Consider the following 17,440-nt stretch of genomic DNA (forward strand, 5'->3'; position numbering starts at 1 on the left):
GAGCTCTGGCGCCGGGCAAGCCGGGACGGGGAGGCAGCCCAGTCAGGGAGGCTTGCGCACCCCGAGGGGCTGCCCCCCGAGCCCAAATAAGGACTTATAATTAAAAATTAACCACTCCACAGCACCCCTCCACGTGCCTCCCTCCTCTCCTCACACCCCAGCATTTGTTTATACACAGGCCCAAGAGAGGGAAACACATCCGTGTATGCACTTTAATATAAACCATGTCATTTTTCTAATGACTCCAGCATGTACAAGGTAGAGGCTGGTACTTAAAAAAGTTTCAAGACAAGCTTCCCAACGGTGTGAGCATTACCCCAATTTTAGAAATGCCCTTGTTTATCCCTGCATTGTACATAAGTTACAATTTCTTCTCCCCCTTCCTCCTCCCCACAGGAGGACAAATACTTGGACGGAAAAAAAAAAAGACCAGGAAGTGACATTCAATAAGTACACCAGCATTTAAATTAAGGCAGAATAAATAACTCTTCTACATCTATGATCAACTGTGACAGGCGGTTTCAGAGCACCCCAGGAGCATGGAAGCCAACATTGCAGTGGTGTGGAGAGGAGAGAAGCAGCTCTCCTGCGGGGCTCCACCATCCAGCACCCACTGCCCCATGTTCCCCCTGCTCACGTCAGTGTTTGTGTTCCTCAGAGAAGTCAAGCACATGCTGTGAAAGGATTCCCACCCTCCACTCCCCCCTACCAAATCTTTATTTTGGCAAGCAACACAGCCCCTTTTACATCAATTTTTATCTGGGATTTTTACATACAGCACCCCAGTCCTGAATCAGAGGGAGAGCCAGTGATCAGTGGCAAAAACTGGCTCTTATGAAAGGCTACAGCCCACTTCAGAATTTACAAACGCATAAGCTGCCTTTGGAGCGGTAAAAGATGAACAGTGTCTGAGCCCAGGATGAGGAAATGGCTTCCTTCCACAAGTAGCAGTGCTCATCCCAGCTGCTGGGGCAGCTCTGCTTCTTCAGCAGCACCCACTGAACCCAGCATTTCTGCTCCAGAGCATTAAAATCTAACACACACCTCTGCTGCTACCAGATTTTTAATGGCTTGGGTGGCATACCTACTGAACTACCCCAGTTTAACTCCAGCCTGGCCACTAGCAACAAGACTACTTGTTCCCCAACCACTTAAATAAGCACTTCCACTTGAAGGAAGCCAGTGCTGCATGTAGGGTGAAGAGTTTCCCTTTGTTATAGGAAAGCAAAGCAGTCATACATAGCTGGGCAGCATTAGTTCCACACGCAGATATGGCTGTGACGTGAATGACGATACATACCTCAACCATAAATACAACCACAGTGAATACAATTCTGCCAAGTAGTACAAGACACTCAGGGGAAAATAATAATAACTGGTGTCCCACTTTCCCTGCCAGGGAAACACACATATGGAGGGAAATCCAATCAGCACAAATTAAGAGCTCTGTTCCATCCCAGCCAGTTAGTGTATTAGTCCCCCTTCCCATAAACCATGAGCAAAGGACAGTGCCATTCCTTTCAAAAAGGAAAAAAAAAAATAAGAATAAAACCCACTCAGTTAAAATCTGGCTTCTCAAAGCCTTTATAAAACTTAGAAGTCCTCTTCAGTTGGTGCATAAGAAAATCCTAAAAAAGCATCTGAGGCACTGGAGCTGCTGGCTGCCAAGTCAGGCGTGTGGGTGATGGAGGCAGAGATCGCTTCTTGGGTGAACTCTGGATCAAAGTGTCGCAGATCAGCTGGACCAGCCTAAACCAGGGAGCAGAGAGCCACATCACTGAGTGATCAGACCCCAACCTCCTACCTGTATGCAATCTAACACAGCCGCTCTTCCAGTCACCACCACCACATTTGCAGTGCATAACCTACACTTCAGCATCCCTCAGTGTCAATGTAAGAGAAGTGCCTCAGACTTCACAGGCCCAATTCCTTTTGTATTTAAAGTAGATACCAACAGAAATACCCACTTACCACATTGGGGTTGAATGGAGGGGTAATCCTCTTGTTGTACAAGTCATCCCAGTTTATTGGGCTGAAGAATACATGGTTCTTTATCTCAAGCTGTATAGAAAGAGGGGAGGGAGCGTCAGTCTATAAACCTTTCTTTTCCAGCAACTGCCACCTGCTTTCATAGCAGTAAGTTTTGGAAACAAGATTTGGAGCTAACGTGTCCATGTAGGAGTGATGTAACAAGTCCTTAATGCATAAGGGTCATGGCCCTGTAATCCCTTGAAGGGATGATACCATTACATGTCATGTCCTAGCTTGCCACCACATCTGGAACCACAGCATTTCCCTTTGGAAAGGAGTCAACCTCACATGCCCCCTTTTAGGGGGCTGGAAATTGATCAATGTGCATAGAAAGCTTTTCCCAAGGCAGTGCTCTTAGCATGAAAGAGACTCAGTAGAAAGGCTTCCTATCCATCCTCCCCTCAGTCATAAGAGAGGCCACCTACAAAGTCTGTTTTGGCACCCAGCCTCCTCTTCTGGTCCTTATGGAGAAGTCCCTGGAGGATGTCACAAGCTGCCACAGTCTTGCTTCCTTGGATCTGGAGTGGCTTGTGCAGAATGTTGTCATACATCTGAGACACATCCCGACTATAAAAAGGTGGCTAATATGAAAGAGAAGAGAAGCAGCCAGACAAAACACAAGCATAAGGAACCACCAAGGACAGGTCCAAATGAGTCCCACAGGGAGAAGACGGAAACCTGCCATCTAGCTGTTCCAAGGGCAAGGGTATGATTGATCCAGGTGTTGAACCAGGTAATTTCATTCAGAATTCAGTTGTCCATATCAGGTACCATAGGCACACCAGGCTGATGTCACATCATAAGGCTTGAAAATAACTTAAGTTCTCTACCTCGTAGAATAAAACAGACAGCTCCCAAACTTACCAGTCCAAAGAGCATCTCATAGAGGACAGCTCCCAGGCACCACCAGTCTACTGTCCTGTCATACGGCTGCTTCTTTAGCACCTCGGGAGCTAAGTACTGGGGAGAATCAGGAGTAAATATTGGGGTCAAATTATAAAGGAAGGGCTTTGCCTTCATAAGCATACAAACCTGGTTGCAGTCAAATACACTAGGAAGCACACAACTGCACTGCATCTCCTACTAGGCTGTGATAGACTCTCCACATCCCTCATAATAACGTGTTTGAAAGGCACCTACCCCCTACAACCACAAGAGTTTTTCTGGGCTGGAGTGCTCCCTTCCTAGGAAAGGCTTGTACAAGGATTGGCCATTGACCCCAACTCAACCAGCAAACCTGTCCTGCACTGACATATTACATTTGTAACGGGCTCATGTAATTTTGAGAAATGTGCAATTTTCAGACCCAGTAGGTTTGTCCAAAGCAGTGACACTACTGATAACCGCTGCCCAGGAGCGACAGGCAAGAATTTAAGTGACCTGCAGAGCAAGCAGCACATCAATCCTGCTCTCATGCATTAGTCCAAGTGCTATCAGGCTCCCTATCTCAGGCAGGAAAAAAAATAAACAAAGCTCAGACAGTCCCACTTGGTTCATGCTGTACTATTGCATAAGTTTGTCCCAACTGTAAACCAAGGTCTGCCACCAGCAAATCCCTGCCCCTTCTACTGAGCTTGAATACCAAAGTGTCTTGGTTACAGACCCTTCTTCAAGACATCTGAAGGGCAGCAGGACAGGGATAATACCTAGAGCAAAGTGCTGCCAGAATCCCCAGCTCAGTAAGGAGCAGGAAAAGTTCTCCCCAGCAAGGGGGCACTCCCCACAGCCAGATCCTCAACTCAGGACATGAGATTTTTGCAGCTGCTGAGTACCCAGGACACACCGAAGGGTACAGCAAGGCCTGTGTGTGTCAGTACCAGCATGTTCCATGTTCTGCAGCTCCGGGTATCGGCGCAGGTAAGCAGCCTGCTTGCAGCTGCCACGGGCCAGGCTCCCAGGGTCAAGGTTGTCTCCACAACCACCTGGAGCAGCCCCGGTGCCATTCCAAGAGCAGGGATCCCTGCCCTGATAATGCAGCAAATTCAAAGTACTAGCCAGCCATTAGAGGTAGAACAGTCCCTGCTGAGTAGGAAAGGCCTCATCTCTACTCCAGCTTCAGGCTGACAACCTCAGGAACTGAGGGCTGGCCAGCTCTCACAGCTCATGTTTTCAGAGATGCTGGGCAGCCACGGGGTCTTTATGGGATCCAGAAGGCTTCCAGCCCCCAGGTCACAGGGAAGCTGCAGCACAGGCCATACCTCAGGAGTGCCACAAAATGTGGAAGTAGTCTCCTCTTGCTCCATTCCTTCTTTGCAGAGTCCAAAGTCTGTCAATACTACATGGCCCTGAGAAGAGAGGAATTTCAGCCCAGCCCACTCTTTCTAAAAAAGAAACAGCATTTCCAGGCACTGGCCTTAACACAGCATCTAATGAATGAACTGGGGCACCAAAATACACATCTCCCCTCCCTCACCTTCTGGGCATCCTACCATGCACATACCTGAGCCTATAGAGAAAATACATAAAATAAATCCAGACTTTTTCCCACACAGGTTTCTCTACAACTACATAGCTGGAGAGACATTCAGCACTGCTGTGCTCTGACACTGCTTTATCCCAGAGCCAGTTTGCATAGGGTCACCAGCAGAGAAGCAGCGACTTGCTCCTAGCACCCCAGCCCCAGACCCCACAAACCAGGTCCCAGCTCTTGGGTACAAGCAGAGATCTGCACACAGCTGTGCAGGGGCAATGCTCGCTCCCAGTCACAAGATCTGCACAGAAACACAGTGGTACATACACACAAGACCCATGCAGTGGAGAAATAGCTTGGCTTGCAGGACTGTAGCCCTCTGTTTATGATCCAAACACTTCTAAAAACAAAAAGGAAGGCAGCATAAGAGCTGAGCATACCTGGCAATCCAGAAGGATGTTCTCAGGTTTTAAATCCCTGCAAGACAAGAAGGGGTGCTTGAGCAGATTTGGCTAGATGTTCAGAAAAGCCTAATCTGATACAGCATCAGCTGAGAACAGGAGCTACCAAGACTTCACAGTCCATCTCACCAGGACCTTCCCAAAGTGCAACCTCCCATCACTGTTGGATATTAACATACATATGTTAACACTGAAAGGCTGCCCTCGTCACACAGGGTGAGCTGTGAGCCTGTATTTCTCTGTGCATTCATGCAGAAGCTGTCACTGAGTTTCTTACTTCTTTAAGAAGGTGTGTTGTAGATCTTCTCACCCAACCATTTTCTCTCCTCCCCACTATTGGTCTAGAAGTGCTTACTGCCCAGCAGGCCCCATGCAGTCACACGCCTCTTGCAGGGTAAAATGCCAGCAGCGCACCTTTTTGTCCGATAGGAAACTTCAGCTACCCTAGTCCCGGTGTTTGCAGTTCCCCAAGACCTCCTTTCCCCCTGCAGCCCTGCACTCAGCCTGGCTGGCAGGCTCACCACCCCTGCTCCCCCCAGCAGGGGCACGTGCCTCACCTGTAGATGATGTTTAAGGAATGCAGGTACCCAATCGCGCTGGCAACTTCCGCGGCATAGAATCGTGCCCGGGGTTCACGGAAGCAGCGCTCTCTTTGCAAGTGGAAGAAGAGCTAAAAACAAATGAGTGGGTTGATCATGTCTTCTCTAGAAGCTGAAGGGTATCTGGAGCAAGCCTGGAAGCCAGCTGCTCAAGTGAAAACTGATCTGCAGCAAGTGGCACATGAACAGCACCAAATAAGCCCAAATCATGCTGTCTTATTTAGCTCTCTAAGCACCTTTCCAGAAACAGCTTCATTTGCCCTCTTCTTATATCACCATCTCACTTAAGAGCTCTTTGCCCCAAACCTGGCCATCTCCTGGTCTAGTTCAGACTCTTTGCTTGCTACAAAGCACATTATAGCTGTACTGGAGCAATGAAGAGTAGTACCCATACAGAGCTGAACCACCCAGAGACCCCTATATGGATTAGGGCCCCCTATATAAACAAGGCATCCATGTTAACAGCATCTCCCAGCCAGTTTCTGGTAGCACAGAAAGAGGCAGCTGAGGAGAGCAGCTTGTGCAGGTCAGAAAGAGAAGCCTGACACAGTGCAGAGGCATCACCTAAGCACAAGACTAGAGTTTAGAGCTGGGCCACAAGTGGAGTTTCTGTGAAGATCACCAACATCAGCATTTACCATATTCTCCAGGGGATATTAAAGTGTTCCCTAACATTTTTTTCAGCATCCTTGCCATGAAAATTAGCTGGCACAGGTCCTATTCATCAATATCTTCACTTAGTTTATAAGTGAGGTAAGTTGTACAGCTCCTAGCTGGTGCTTTCCAGCAAATAATGTTATGCTTCAACATCATTATCTTCTGACAAGAAACAGTTGTAGGCAGTAAAGCAGAATGACTGGGAAGGACCAAATAGAAGATTAAAAATAAAGCTTGTACTCACCTCCCCCCCGTTTACATAGTCAAGGACAAAGTAAAGCTTCTCCGAGGTCTGGAAGGAGTAATGGAGTCCCACAAGGAAGGGGTGCTTGACATTTTTCAGGAGCACATTGCGTTCTGCCATGATGTGGTTTTGCTAGCAAAAAGCACGCAAGACATTAGATTTTCAGGCAAAACTCCAGTCCAGCCTGCTGCACAGGCTCACCCCTGTTTTGAAAGGAGCTGAGAGCCCTGTGGATCATCTCCAGCCCCAGGAAGGGAAGCACTCTGCTCTCAGCTGGATTCATCTCAGTCCTTTCTCCATATTCCCATGGCACAGAGAAATCCATGGTTAACATGTGAGCTGTCTACATGAATGCTTGCCTCGATTACATTACCAGGATTGCTCACACACTGACCACTGCCTGCGGAAGCAGCTGGGGATAGCAGACATACCTCCTTTTTCTTCAGGATAGTTTTCTTATGCAAGACTTTCACAGCATAAAAAGTCCCATCACACTTGCGTTTGGCCAGGAGAACCTGGAACAGAGTCACAGACACAGGTTTGAGTCTCATCTTCTGCCGCTGTTAGTGTTTCCTCACCGGCTGAACGCTCTTGTCAGTGATTATACTGAGACTACGACTTTGGAGGGTCAGGTACAAAGGCTTGAAGCCCAGGCTCTAGCCCACTGACTCCCCACACTCAGGACTTTCACAATGCCAGAAAGAGGTACGCAGCATCCCTGAATATCTCTTACACACCCAAAAGAAGGTGGTTTGGGAGCATTCAGAGAGACTCATTTAAAGATGATCATTACCGTTTTACAAAGCACAGCTTTGTCTGGGCATCCTCTATCAACTTAAAGCATCTGAGACTTTAAAAAACAAGAAGTACTGCTGGTCGCTATCACCGCCTTGAGCATGAAACACCCCCATGCTTCTGTCTAGAGAGATGGCAGGACAGCTCCAAGTACGAATGGACAATGAAAACCTCTCTCAGGTCCCATCTGGTCTCAGTCCCCCTCCGAACATGGCCACGTTCCTCGGGAGAGGTGCAAGCGAAGGACAAATTCCTTCAGCTAGGACATCTTCCAAGCTGCCTGCAGAGAGCTCCAGCCCACCGGCACAAACCCACTTACCTTTCCAAAGCTTCCTTTGCCAATAACCTTCAGGAAGTCAAAGTCTGTTGGCTTGGCACTGTTGAGCAAGAGCGAAGCAAGTTAATGTTTCTGGGAGAAAAAACATGCAACAGCGACACTTCTGTGGGAGCAGTGGTCCTTCTGGGAAACAGGAGCTTTTGTGAAAGGGATTAAAGGGCACTGGGCAGGTGATCCTCACGGCCAGCCAGCTGGGGACTCACACCGCATATGCCAGTGCGCTGAGAAAATGACAAGGAACCTCTCAGCAACCCACCTGCTAACACAGTTTATCCTCATTTCCAGAGAAAAAGTTAGTGAGGGAGCAAACAGAAATAAGAAAAGTCTTCCCCTAGTATCCCTCAGAAGAGAGGGACGGGACAGAGGACTGAAGAACAATTGTAATACAAGGATGACCTGCAGCTGGATGTCTCAAGCCAGCAGGTTGGTGTTACCCACGGGGTTAAAGGCAGAGTTAATGCAGTTGTTCGGTCCTTCGTGACCGCCACCCACCCGAGGCACAGGAGCTGACTGCTTTCCCCTGCCAGATCTCTTCACAGCAAGCTCCACACCCTACCTGGCTGCTGCAGGGAGCTTACTTTGGGTTAGCAGAAGGTCCGAGGTTGATGTTGTCAGTTGGCGTTGGAGGCTGGAGAGGAGGACAGGGGTGTTTGGTATTAGTCACAAGGAGCACGCCGCTGGTTGTGCTTGCCTGGCCTCAGCACAGCATCCCCCACCCTCAAGAAACACCCATCAGTGAGAGATTGGATGGGTGCTTCGTTAAGCTAATTGAGGGGAAAGGGAGGAGAGAACTACGCACTACAGCAGTATCACGGCCTCCCTCTTCCAGTGAGGAGTTCGGTACCTATGCACACATGCACGTAGCCTTCCTCCTGTTCCCAGTCCCCAGGAAGCTTCCTCTCCCCAGACTCCGGGAGCATTACGCCTTTCCCAAGATCTGTATAGGACCTCTTCTACTTTTTCTCCACCCAGCATCACCCACAGGGACAAGAGAGGACTAGACCCCCCAGCATGCTAACACAGGCTCTCTTCCTTGCCTCTCCCACAGGGCCAGCCCCCTCTTCATCCCAGTGAGGATGACTTGCCAGCTCAGACCCACGATCTCACCTGAGCGCTGGTGTCTGGGCTCCGGGAACGATCCATTAAAAAAGCAACTCGTTCAGCACTGGGGAAGAGAAGAGCAAGGAAGTATTGACAACAAGAACTTAAAAAAAAATAAAATAAAAGGCAGCTTCCCACCATTAACCTACCAGGGACCAGTGCATGCTCCCCTTATCAGAGAAGATCCCAGCTGAGCTCCCCAGATATCCCCCAGCAGCACTGCTACCCCCAGGGGTAGGGGCACGTGTGCTGGGAGGCAGGGGACATGGGGCACACACGTGCTGGGGGGCAGGGGACATGGGGCACACACGTGCTGGGGGGCAGGGGACATGGGGCACACTGGGCATGCCAACAGGAGGTCGGGGAGAAAAGCTTCTTGGGTGCACAGGGGGCTCAAACAAGCACAGCCTTCCCAAACGCCATGCTCAGGGCACTGACACACGAAGCCCAGCAGCAGCACAGGGTGAGGGCTGGACGGGGCTGCAACCCTCCAGGCAGGACCAGACCCACCCCGAGCAGTGTCCCAGGCACCAACCCCACCGTGCAGGGATGCTGCAGCCCCCAGCCCCACACCCAGGCTCCCATGCAGGGCAGCTCGGGGCTGTCAAATTGCAAGGAAAAGGGGATGGGGCTTCAGCAGCACTTGTTGGCTCAGACCTGCCCCGTATGAGCATCGCTGGGTCCCACCACCCCAGCGATCCCCCTTGGTTTTAAGGTTTCCCCTACAGCCCTTGCAAAAGCCAGGATTAAACAGATGTCAGAGATAGAGGGGAGGAGGGGAAGAGCTCTGTTCCCTTCTCCCCTGCCCCAGAGAGCTTTGTCCATCCCCCCAAGGCCCCACCAACCTCCAAGACCCCACAGAGAGGCCCTATAGGCTCCTATCCCCCTGTGCCTCAGCCTCCCTGGTACAAAAGGGGCCCTGAAGACCCCACCAGCCCCCCAGGGTCTCACCTGCGAGCGATGCCCCTCGCCACCCCCACACACAGATCCACAGCCATCCCAGAGCCCCCTGGCCCTGCAGCAGAGGGGACACGGCCGGAGATGCTGGGTGGCAGCGGGCGCTGGCAGCCGCCCCGGGGACAGCCCACATCTGGCCCGTGCCAGCCCGCTCCATCCACCGCCGGGCTGGGCGTTGTGGGGCTGGGCTTTTAAAGGGCTCTCAGCCCCTCAGGGGCTTCGGTACTCACTACGAGCAGAGCCTGGAGCCGGACGCCTTGATGGTTTGTCCTATCCTTTCGCGGCCGTGCTTTATAAGTTCTGCGGGGAAAGTTGGAGAAGCGGAGCCGATCAGCTGGCGGCGCAAGCACGAACGCACAGAGGCATGTTTGTTCTTCACTGACCTTGCTCCTCTCTCCACAGCCACCCTCCTCCCCCTTCCACCCACATTCTGAAATACCCAGGGAGTTATAGGAACCAGGACGGCTCCCCTCCCGCCCCCACCTGGAGCCCTCGGTAGGGAAGGAGCCCCAACGCAGGCACCCTCTGCCAGGGCAGGGAGGGGACTCGGGCTCCAGCACCGCCACCAAGCCTCCGCCAGGCGCCCCGAGTCCCCAGGAGGGACAAGGGGAGCGCTCACAAGGACGATGCTGTGCTGGGGTACGTCACACGCTTGGCACATCCACTGCCCCTTTCATTCAGGACCGGGTAATTAGGGACATGAATGAGACCTTTCAGGGCCCCGCAGGAGGTGAGCCAGCACACACATCGCGATGAGCGGCCCGAGGACGCGCAGCCAGAGCCAGCACCGGGATTCCCACCGAGGAGCATCCCCGTGGGCTGCTGCCACCACCCATCATCATCACCTCCGAGGAAGAGCAAAGCCCCGAGCCCACCGCACGGAGCGAGTGGAACAGCCTCGGGAGCACAACCCGAGCCGGGGAGTTCCTTGTTTTGGTTAGCAGGAGATAGCAGAAATATTCAAAGGCTTGTCTGCACTCCGGCTCAGCCCTAGTTTTGATTCTGGAGGGAAGGAAAGATTCAAAACATTCACAGAAACACACGCTTTTCCAACAGCACAGGACCGGTGAGGAACCAGCCAAGCTATGGCTTCAGAGTTTCTGAACGAGCAGGGAAAGCTGCAATTTGAAAAAAAACAGCAGCCATTCAGCTTCTGTCAGCCTGGTCACCGGCACGCTGACCTTGCCTGATAACTCACCCCACAGCAGCTGCAAGGGCTCGTCCCACAGGCACCCCCAGGGGGACAGCACCCAGACAGGTCAAGCCCCATCTCCTCCCACTGGGCAGAGTCCTCCTTTCCCTGGCCGTCTGCCTGGATCACCGAGGTCCGCTGGAGGTCACCCGAGCTGGGGGCTACACCTGTCCCACACTGCTGGGCAAGCTGGCCAGCTCTCGCAGCACAGGGGTGAGCTAACCCAAGGCTCAGTGCTGCGCAGGAGGCGAGCAGCATGCATGTGGAACAAGCCCCCAGCTGCAAACGGCAGCGGTCAGAGGGTGATGCAGTGAGGTCTCCCAGCCCCTGTGTAAAGCAGCCCAGCCAAGCCCACGCAGCTCAGCTCTTCACTCCTGGTGTGTGCCCGCAGCTCTACCAGCTGATGCAGCCTGTTCTTGCCAGATCTGAACCCCCACAAGCCTGTTTTTAGACCTAGAATCAGGTTAGACACCGCTCCGATCCCAGACTCGGGGAGGAAAGTCGCTCCTTTCAGGCACAGGTGGACATTTTGCAGCCTGGGGGTCTTGCAGAGCACATGGGCAAGCCCTGGGAACACATCCATTCACCTCACAGGCACCTGCTGGCAGTGCAGGATGCAGGACAAGCCCCCAGCTGGCCTGAGGGGCTCGGACAGCACTGCTCTGGTGGGGTCTCCAGGACCACAGCGAGGCAGAAGCATTTCTGCTGAACAACAGCCGGGAGCTCTGCCGGGACCACAGCCACGCACCCTACCCTGCTCGGGCTGCTCCTTTGCTGCCCGTGGTCAGCAGGGGCTTGTGGAGCAGCTTCACCTGCAGCGTTCTCCAACCAGGCTGTTTCATGAAGCGTCTGCTCTGAGACAAGAGCCTCTCTCCCCACTGAAGCGCGAGGCACAGCTTTAGGACACTGACATCCCCATCCCGCAGCACCTTCAACTCCGACTCTGAGCCTTCTTCCCCAGCCTGAGCGTACCTGCAAAGCCAGGCTGGCTTAAGCCTCCCGAGCAGTCAGAAGCTAGACAGGCTTTTCCTTATCACTAACAAATCCTACTCCCCCTGAAGCACAAAGATTCTCCAGGCGCACACATGCAGAACAACAGAGGCAGAACTAGGTCAGGGAAACACACCGAGCTCGTGGTTATCCATGCCCGGCTGCACCCCTCGGCGTGCCTGCTGGGGCACGGGGATGCTCCAGACACGGCCAGGGCCACTGACAACATCAGCAAGTGAGTCTTTGAGAGTTTCACAGCATGATGTGACTATTACACCCCGGGAACACCAGCTGCTACACCCCACACCCCCTCCTCGCAGGGCTTCACCCCACCACACTGCCCAGGGCGCCCCCAGCAGCAGCCACCCGTGGGCACGCCGCGGAGCTGCTACTTACAAGCCAGAGCAGTTACCGCAGCTCGATCTCCCCCCAGGAACATCCCTCGGTACCGTGCGCTTCCTTCCCAGCACGGCAGAAGCAGCTCCCTCTTCCTCCAACAGTTCTGCCGGCGGTGACCCACATTCCCATGCCAGCCCAGCGATATTTGCTACAAACACATTACTAATGCAACGCGCACCTCGCCGAGCAGCAACCTCATAGACTCGTCATGTGCGGGCTGCCTCCCACCCTCTCCCTGATGTCACCGCTCCCCACCTAACCTAGATTGCAAACCCCCCCCGGAGCGAGCTCCTCGTCCTCTCCCATGCCAGGGGCTGGCAGCAGGTGAGGCAGGGCCGGCCCCAGGACAGCAGGACGGACGGGGCTCAGGGCTTACAGGGGAGCACCTAGGGCAGCCGGCAGCTCCCAGCCTATGTGCACGGCATAGGGGGGATGCCCCAGTTTCAGCTCGGAGAAGGAGCACAGGGGGAGGTGGGAGAGGAGGACTTCTGCAAACACATGCTTCTGCTGGCAGAGGAAGTGCTCAAGCTTTCCTCTGCTACAGAGCTACGAGAGAGCTCCAGGCCCGCACTGAGCTCCACCTTCATTCCCATTGAGACACCACAAAAAGCCCAGGAAGAGGTTAGGAAGGACTTTAAGAGCTTCTTCACCTAGGGAATCTTCCCGAGCTGTCCCTGCAGAGCTCCCAGCTCAGCCAGCTTTCTCCTGGGGACCCCATCCCCTGCACCCAAGGGGCACCGCAGAGCAGCCCAGCCCAGAGCAGGCTGGAGCCCACACAGAGCCCTCTGGGTTTTAGGGGAAGAGCTGCGTGCAAACCTGGAAAGCCATTTGTAAACCTGGAAAGCTGTTTGTAAGCCTGGAAAAACAGCAGGTAGCTACAGCTTGCAGCATTGCACACAGAAATAAAAACCTGTGAGAACAAAGAACAAAGCCTCAAACGCACCTGGGAGCACATCTACCAGCAGAGCCCGTGTCGGGAAGCACTGGAAGCAGCCCACGGCAGATGAGCACGGACACCCCTCGCTCCCTGTGCTCCCCATCCTCATCCCCCGCTGCCAGCAGCTGCCCCACCAGCCCAGCAGCTCTGGGCTTTCTCCAAAACCCCAGCAGGGAGCAGCTTTGCCTCCTGCACTGGTGCACAGACACCAGCACCTCCCCCAGGTGCTCATGCTTGTGCAGGCTCCCTGCAGCCCTTTCAGGAGAGCAGGAGGAACTGATCAGCAGCTGAGGTGGCAAGGCACCTGCTGGATATACCCAGGGACTGGGAACTCAGCTGGGGGTGATGGGGTTGGGTGGGGAGGGTGGGGCGGAGCCAGTTGCATCCTAGCAGGCGTTTTGGGTGGTTCAGAAAAATTTCCTGCACGTTTTAGTAAGCTGCTCATTTGTCTGTGGTCATGGGGCTTGGAGGATGGTTGAAACTGCCCTTTGGTTCGGCTCAAGCCCAGAGATGCTCCTTCCAGTGGCCTGGGGAGGTGACAGCTCAGGGCAGCAGGGTCGGTGCTTTGCAGCTGCATTAAACGCAACCACAAACACACGTGGAGAGGAAAACCTGGTGTCGGAGGCATGCAGTCATTCGCTACAGCAGAGATTAAGCTCTGAGCAAAGGGAGATGTTGTAGAAGGGCTGGTGTCTTCTCTCTCTCATCATTAAAAATAAAGCAGTCTCTTTTTGCTGCTGTTGTCATTTCCTATAAAATCTCCTGCCCGTGGCTGCAGCAGGAGGAAAGGCAGCCCGGGCTGCGGGGTCTGCCTGGCTCTGTGCAGGGCCAGCGAGGTGCTGGGGGCTGCAAACCGCAGCGGCCGGGAGCCAAAAGCCACCCGAGAGAGGGGCAGCAGCACGCGGCTGGGAATGCTGTTCTGTCTCAGGCCAAAGCCTTATGGCTTTGCTCAGCCACCATCCTCAAGCTGTTAGCACATCGTTTTTAAAAATATCCTGTTATGTTTTTAATGGAGGATTTTTTTCCCCTACATTTTCTGCCTCTGCTTGCTCTGAAATGCTCATGTTTCAGAACTCATTCAGCAGCTAACTGCTATTTGCAAATCAATATCTTCTTTTTTTCTTTTCAATAAAAGTCTCAGTATTATTGTCAAAATCTACTTGACCATGTTTTCTACAGAGAAGCATATTTAGCTAAAAAAATATTTTCACAGAACCACAAAATGGGTTGGGTTGGAAAGACCCCAGCCCAGGCTGCCCCCAGCCCCACCCAGCCTGGCCTCGGGCACCCCCAGGAATGGGGCACCCCCAGCTCCTGGGGCAGCCTGGGCAGGGCCTCGCCGCCCTCAGAGGGAAGGATTTCCTCCTTAATTTTTGTAGCCAAGGAAGAGAGAGCGGAAGCATTCTGGAAGGAAAAGTTTCACCAGCTGGAAGACAAAATACCCGACCTGGAGTGCTGTCAGCACTAGCAGCCGGTACCGATAGAGAAGCTGCCCTTGGGCTGGTGCCCGCCCTCGCCACCCCAAAGGCCGTTACCCTTCGTCTTCCCCAGGGCGGTGGAGGAAGGCTCCATCCAGGCTGCGGAGATAAAGGCAGCCGAAACCGTCCCCAGTCCCACACCGGGCGTCCTCGGGCAGCGCGGCTCCTGTGCAAAGGCGAAGGGCGCACGGTGAGAGGAGAAACGGGCAGGAGGGAGAGCTGGGCAGCTGCTGCCTGTAGGTGCTGCAGGGCACGTGTGTTATATGGGCACACATCCCTATAGGTGCTGCAGGGCATGATGCACTCATCCCTCCAGGGGACCAGGAATGGGTTTGTCCCACTCCCCACCCAGGACCCACAGGCTCAGGGGATGCAAACCCCTTCCCCTGCAAGCCGTGTCCCCATGTGCCAGCCGTGCCCCCGGTGTACCAGCTCAGGAACTCGGCTCTTTAATGATTAACCCACGGCTGCAATTAGGTATTTGCCAGATCCCTACGGATCCCTACGGCAGCACAAGGGGGATGCCCTTCAAGGGATGATCCCCAACTTTCTCTCTCTCTCTCCCTCTCTCTCTCCTGTACATTCCATTTCAAAATGTTTTATGCAGCTATTATGTCAGGATTGTGTATGGTTAAGATAGGGCGTGCTATCTTAATCTCCCTATCAGGCAATATCCATAACCATAACCATAAACGTGTCACTGCCAGAGGACCTGCGTGGGCCCGAACCATCAGAATTGCTGGGAAAGTCCAGGTAGGAGCAACACACACATTTCTCCAGAGAGCACCAAGAAGTCGCCCTCGCCCTGCAGCGAAAGGTGACCTGAGGTGCCCGAGGTGCTACCTGGGGGATGTTTGGCCACCCAGTTACCTGTGCCCTGGTGGAGCGATGGGGTGGGGTAGGATGGGGATAAGATAAGATAGGAATAGGGATAGGATCTGAAAGGATTTAAAAGGTCTGAGCCTGTTTCTTCTTCTGACAGGACTCAGTAAGGACTGACTAGCCTTTTGGTGATCAGGTTCTCTAAAATCTTTTTTTTTTTTTCCCTTACCTTTTTCTTTTAGCTTCATAAAGGCAGGGCTGTGCCCCCGGCATTGCCCTTGGTTTGGCAGGGAGTCCCTCCTGGCGGGTCCCATGTTGCCATGAAAGAGCCAAGAGGAGACCACTTGGGATCTGGTTTTTATCCCAAAAGACAGCTAAATGGGCTTGAGCATCCTCGAGGCTATAACCCCCGATAGGATTATTGCCATTGAACTACTCAGCTGGGACATTCTTGCTCCCAAGCTTTGGCCCCAAGCACAGCCTCGGGACCGGCTAACCCAGAGCCAGGAGCAGCCCCTCGGCCCGCCCAGCCCGTGCGGGGCAGGTGCAGCTCCCTGCCTGCCGTCCTCTCCTCCCAGCACCGCCCCAGGACACATTCAGTCTGTACGGTTGAGGCTCTCCTTACAAAATAACCTGGCTTTTAGGGATGAGCGTGTCTTTGCCCCGCAGCGCACCCCCCGAAGCCAGCCTGGCCCGCCCAGGGCCGCCACCAGCTCGGGGCAGCGTGTCACCGGGGACAAGGGCAGGGCTGCAGTTTCCCGGCCGGATTGAGCAGGGTTTAGCAGCCAGGAGTCGGTTCCTGGAGCCACACTGACCCCAAACCGGCCCCTCTCTGCTGGCACTGCCACGGCTTTGTTAGCAAGGTGTATGGGGGCTCACAGCTCCCAAAAACTGCCCCCCAAACCCATCTTGCTCAGGAGGGGACTGGGGGCTGCCCCCTTGGAGAGATGCTGGACACAGCGACCCGGAGCCTCGCGGGGCCCAAACCCCATTTCTGTGCCTGTGCCCCCGGTGCTGGTGCTGCCCGAGCCTCCTGTCCCGCTGCAGGCGGTGCGGGGACGCTCGGTCCCCGGCTGCCTCTGCTGAGCTGCCAGCTCCAGAAGCTGGACAGGACCTAAAAGCACCCGGGGCTGCTCCTCGCAGGGCCCAGGAGTGAGCTGGCGGGGGGCTGCGGGGGCAGCAGCGCTGGAGGCTCCTTCCCACCCTGTCCCATCATGTCCCTGTCCTGGGGCAGGCACATTTAAAGCAAGAAACCTTTCCACCTGGAGCACTGCTTCCAGCAGTGCTGTGCTCCTCTCTGGAGTTGCTGGGATTCCCCCACAACTGGAAAATGAGCCCGATTTAGGAAATGCGAGCCCGATTTAGGAAATGCAAGCCCTCCGCTTCCAGCTGCTGCCCTGGGGCCAGAGCCCCTGCGCCCACTGACTTTGTGCCCAGCAGCAGGGGACGACCCCTTCCCAAAACCTCTGCTTCTCCCAGAGTGCCTCAAGCCCTGGTGAAAAGAAGGGAAAGCCACAGAGGAAGGAGAAAGGAGCCCGGCGTTACCTGCGGGGAGCGCGGAGCAGGAGTCCTGGCGCGGGGCGGCAGCAGCTGCAGAAGGCAGCACTCGCCTCCCTCCCTCCCCTTGTTTTTGTTTTGGCGATTCGGTCTGAAGGTCGAAGGAGAAATCTGCAGGAGTGGCCTGCGGTAGGAAGTAAATGATTACCCGGCCACGAGGGGACGGGGGAACCGGGAGCCGGGTGGGAGAAGAAATTCCCTCCCTGGGGGATTAGAGGGCAGCTCGCCCCTGGGAAAGTGCAAAAGGTGAGACCAAGGTGCTCCTGGCTGCAGGCTGTGCCGGGTCACCGCGAGCCGTGTGTCACCTCTGCAAGGCCAGCAGCAGCACCAGGCAGCTGGGAGAACCCCTGGGCACGGGCAGGACCCGTTGCTGGTGCTCCGGCAACACATGGGGCTTGGCAGCAAGGCAGGAGCACAGCGAGGTGGAGCCGCCCTGGAGCCTCGTCCCCATGGGGCAGGGGCAGGGACAGGAC

General features: G+C 54.2%; 1 protein-coding gene across 5 annotated transcripts; it reads right to left on the bottom strand.

Annotated features, from left to right (window-relative positions):
• Nucleotides 1-201: 201 nt before the first annotated feature.
• On the bottom strand, nt 202-17,098 carry SGK2 (serum/glucocorticoid regulated kinase 2). 5 transcript variants are annotated; one of them, XM_080558112.1, is made up of 15 exons: nt 16,956-17,098; nt 14,646-14,754; nt 9,823-9,892; nt 8,642-8,699; nt 8,113-8,162; nt 7,517-7,574; nt 6,834-6,917; nt 6,403-6,534; nt 5,460-5,572; nt 4,882-4,918; nt 4,230-4,316; nt 2,896-2,991; nt 2,457-2,612; nt 1,972-2,061; nt 202-1,749 (listed from the first exon to the last, which is right to left on the bottom strand). In XM_080558112.1, the coding sequence occupies exons 2-15, from the start codon at nt 14,680-14,682 to the stop codon at nt 1,594-1,596; spliced, it is 1,224 nt and encodes a 407-aa protein (XP_080414238.1). In that variant the 5' UTR covers nt 14,683-14,754; nt 16,956-17,098; the 3' UTR covers nt 202-1,593. The 5 variants fall into 5 exon arrangements, with proteins under 5 accessions (XP_080414238.1, XP_080414240.1, XP_080414236.1 ...); XM_080558114.1 differs by lacking the exon at nt 14,646-14,754 and having other exon boundaries at nt 16,956-17,021; XM_080558110.1 differs by lacking the exons at nt 14,646-14,754; nt 16,956-17,098 and adding an exon at nt 13,117-13,405.
• Between the last annotated feature and the right edge of the window lie 342 nt (nt 17,099-17,440).

Source organism: Anser brachyrhynchus, assembly GCF_964034855.1.
Source record: "Anser brachyrhynchus genome assembly, chromosome: 16".
NCBI classification, from domain to species: domain Eukaryota; kingdom Metazoa; phylum Chordata; class Aves; order Anseriformes; family Anatidae; genus Anser; species Anser brachyrhynchus.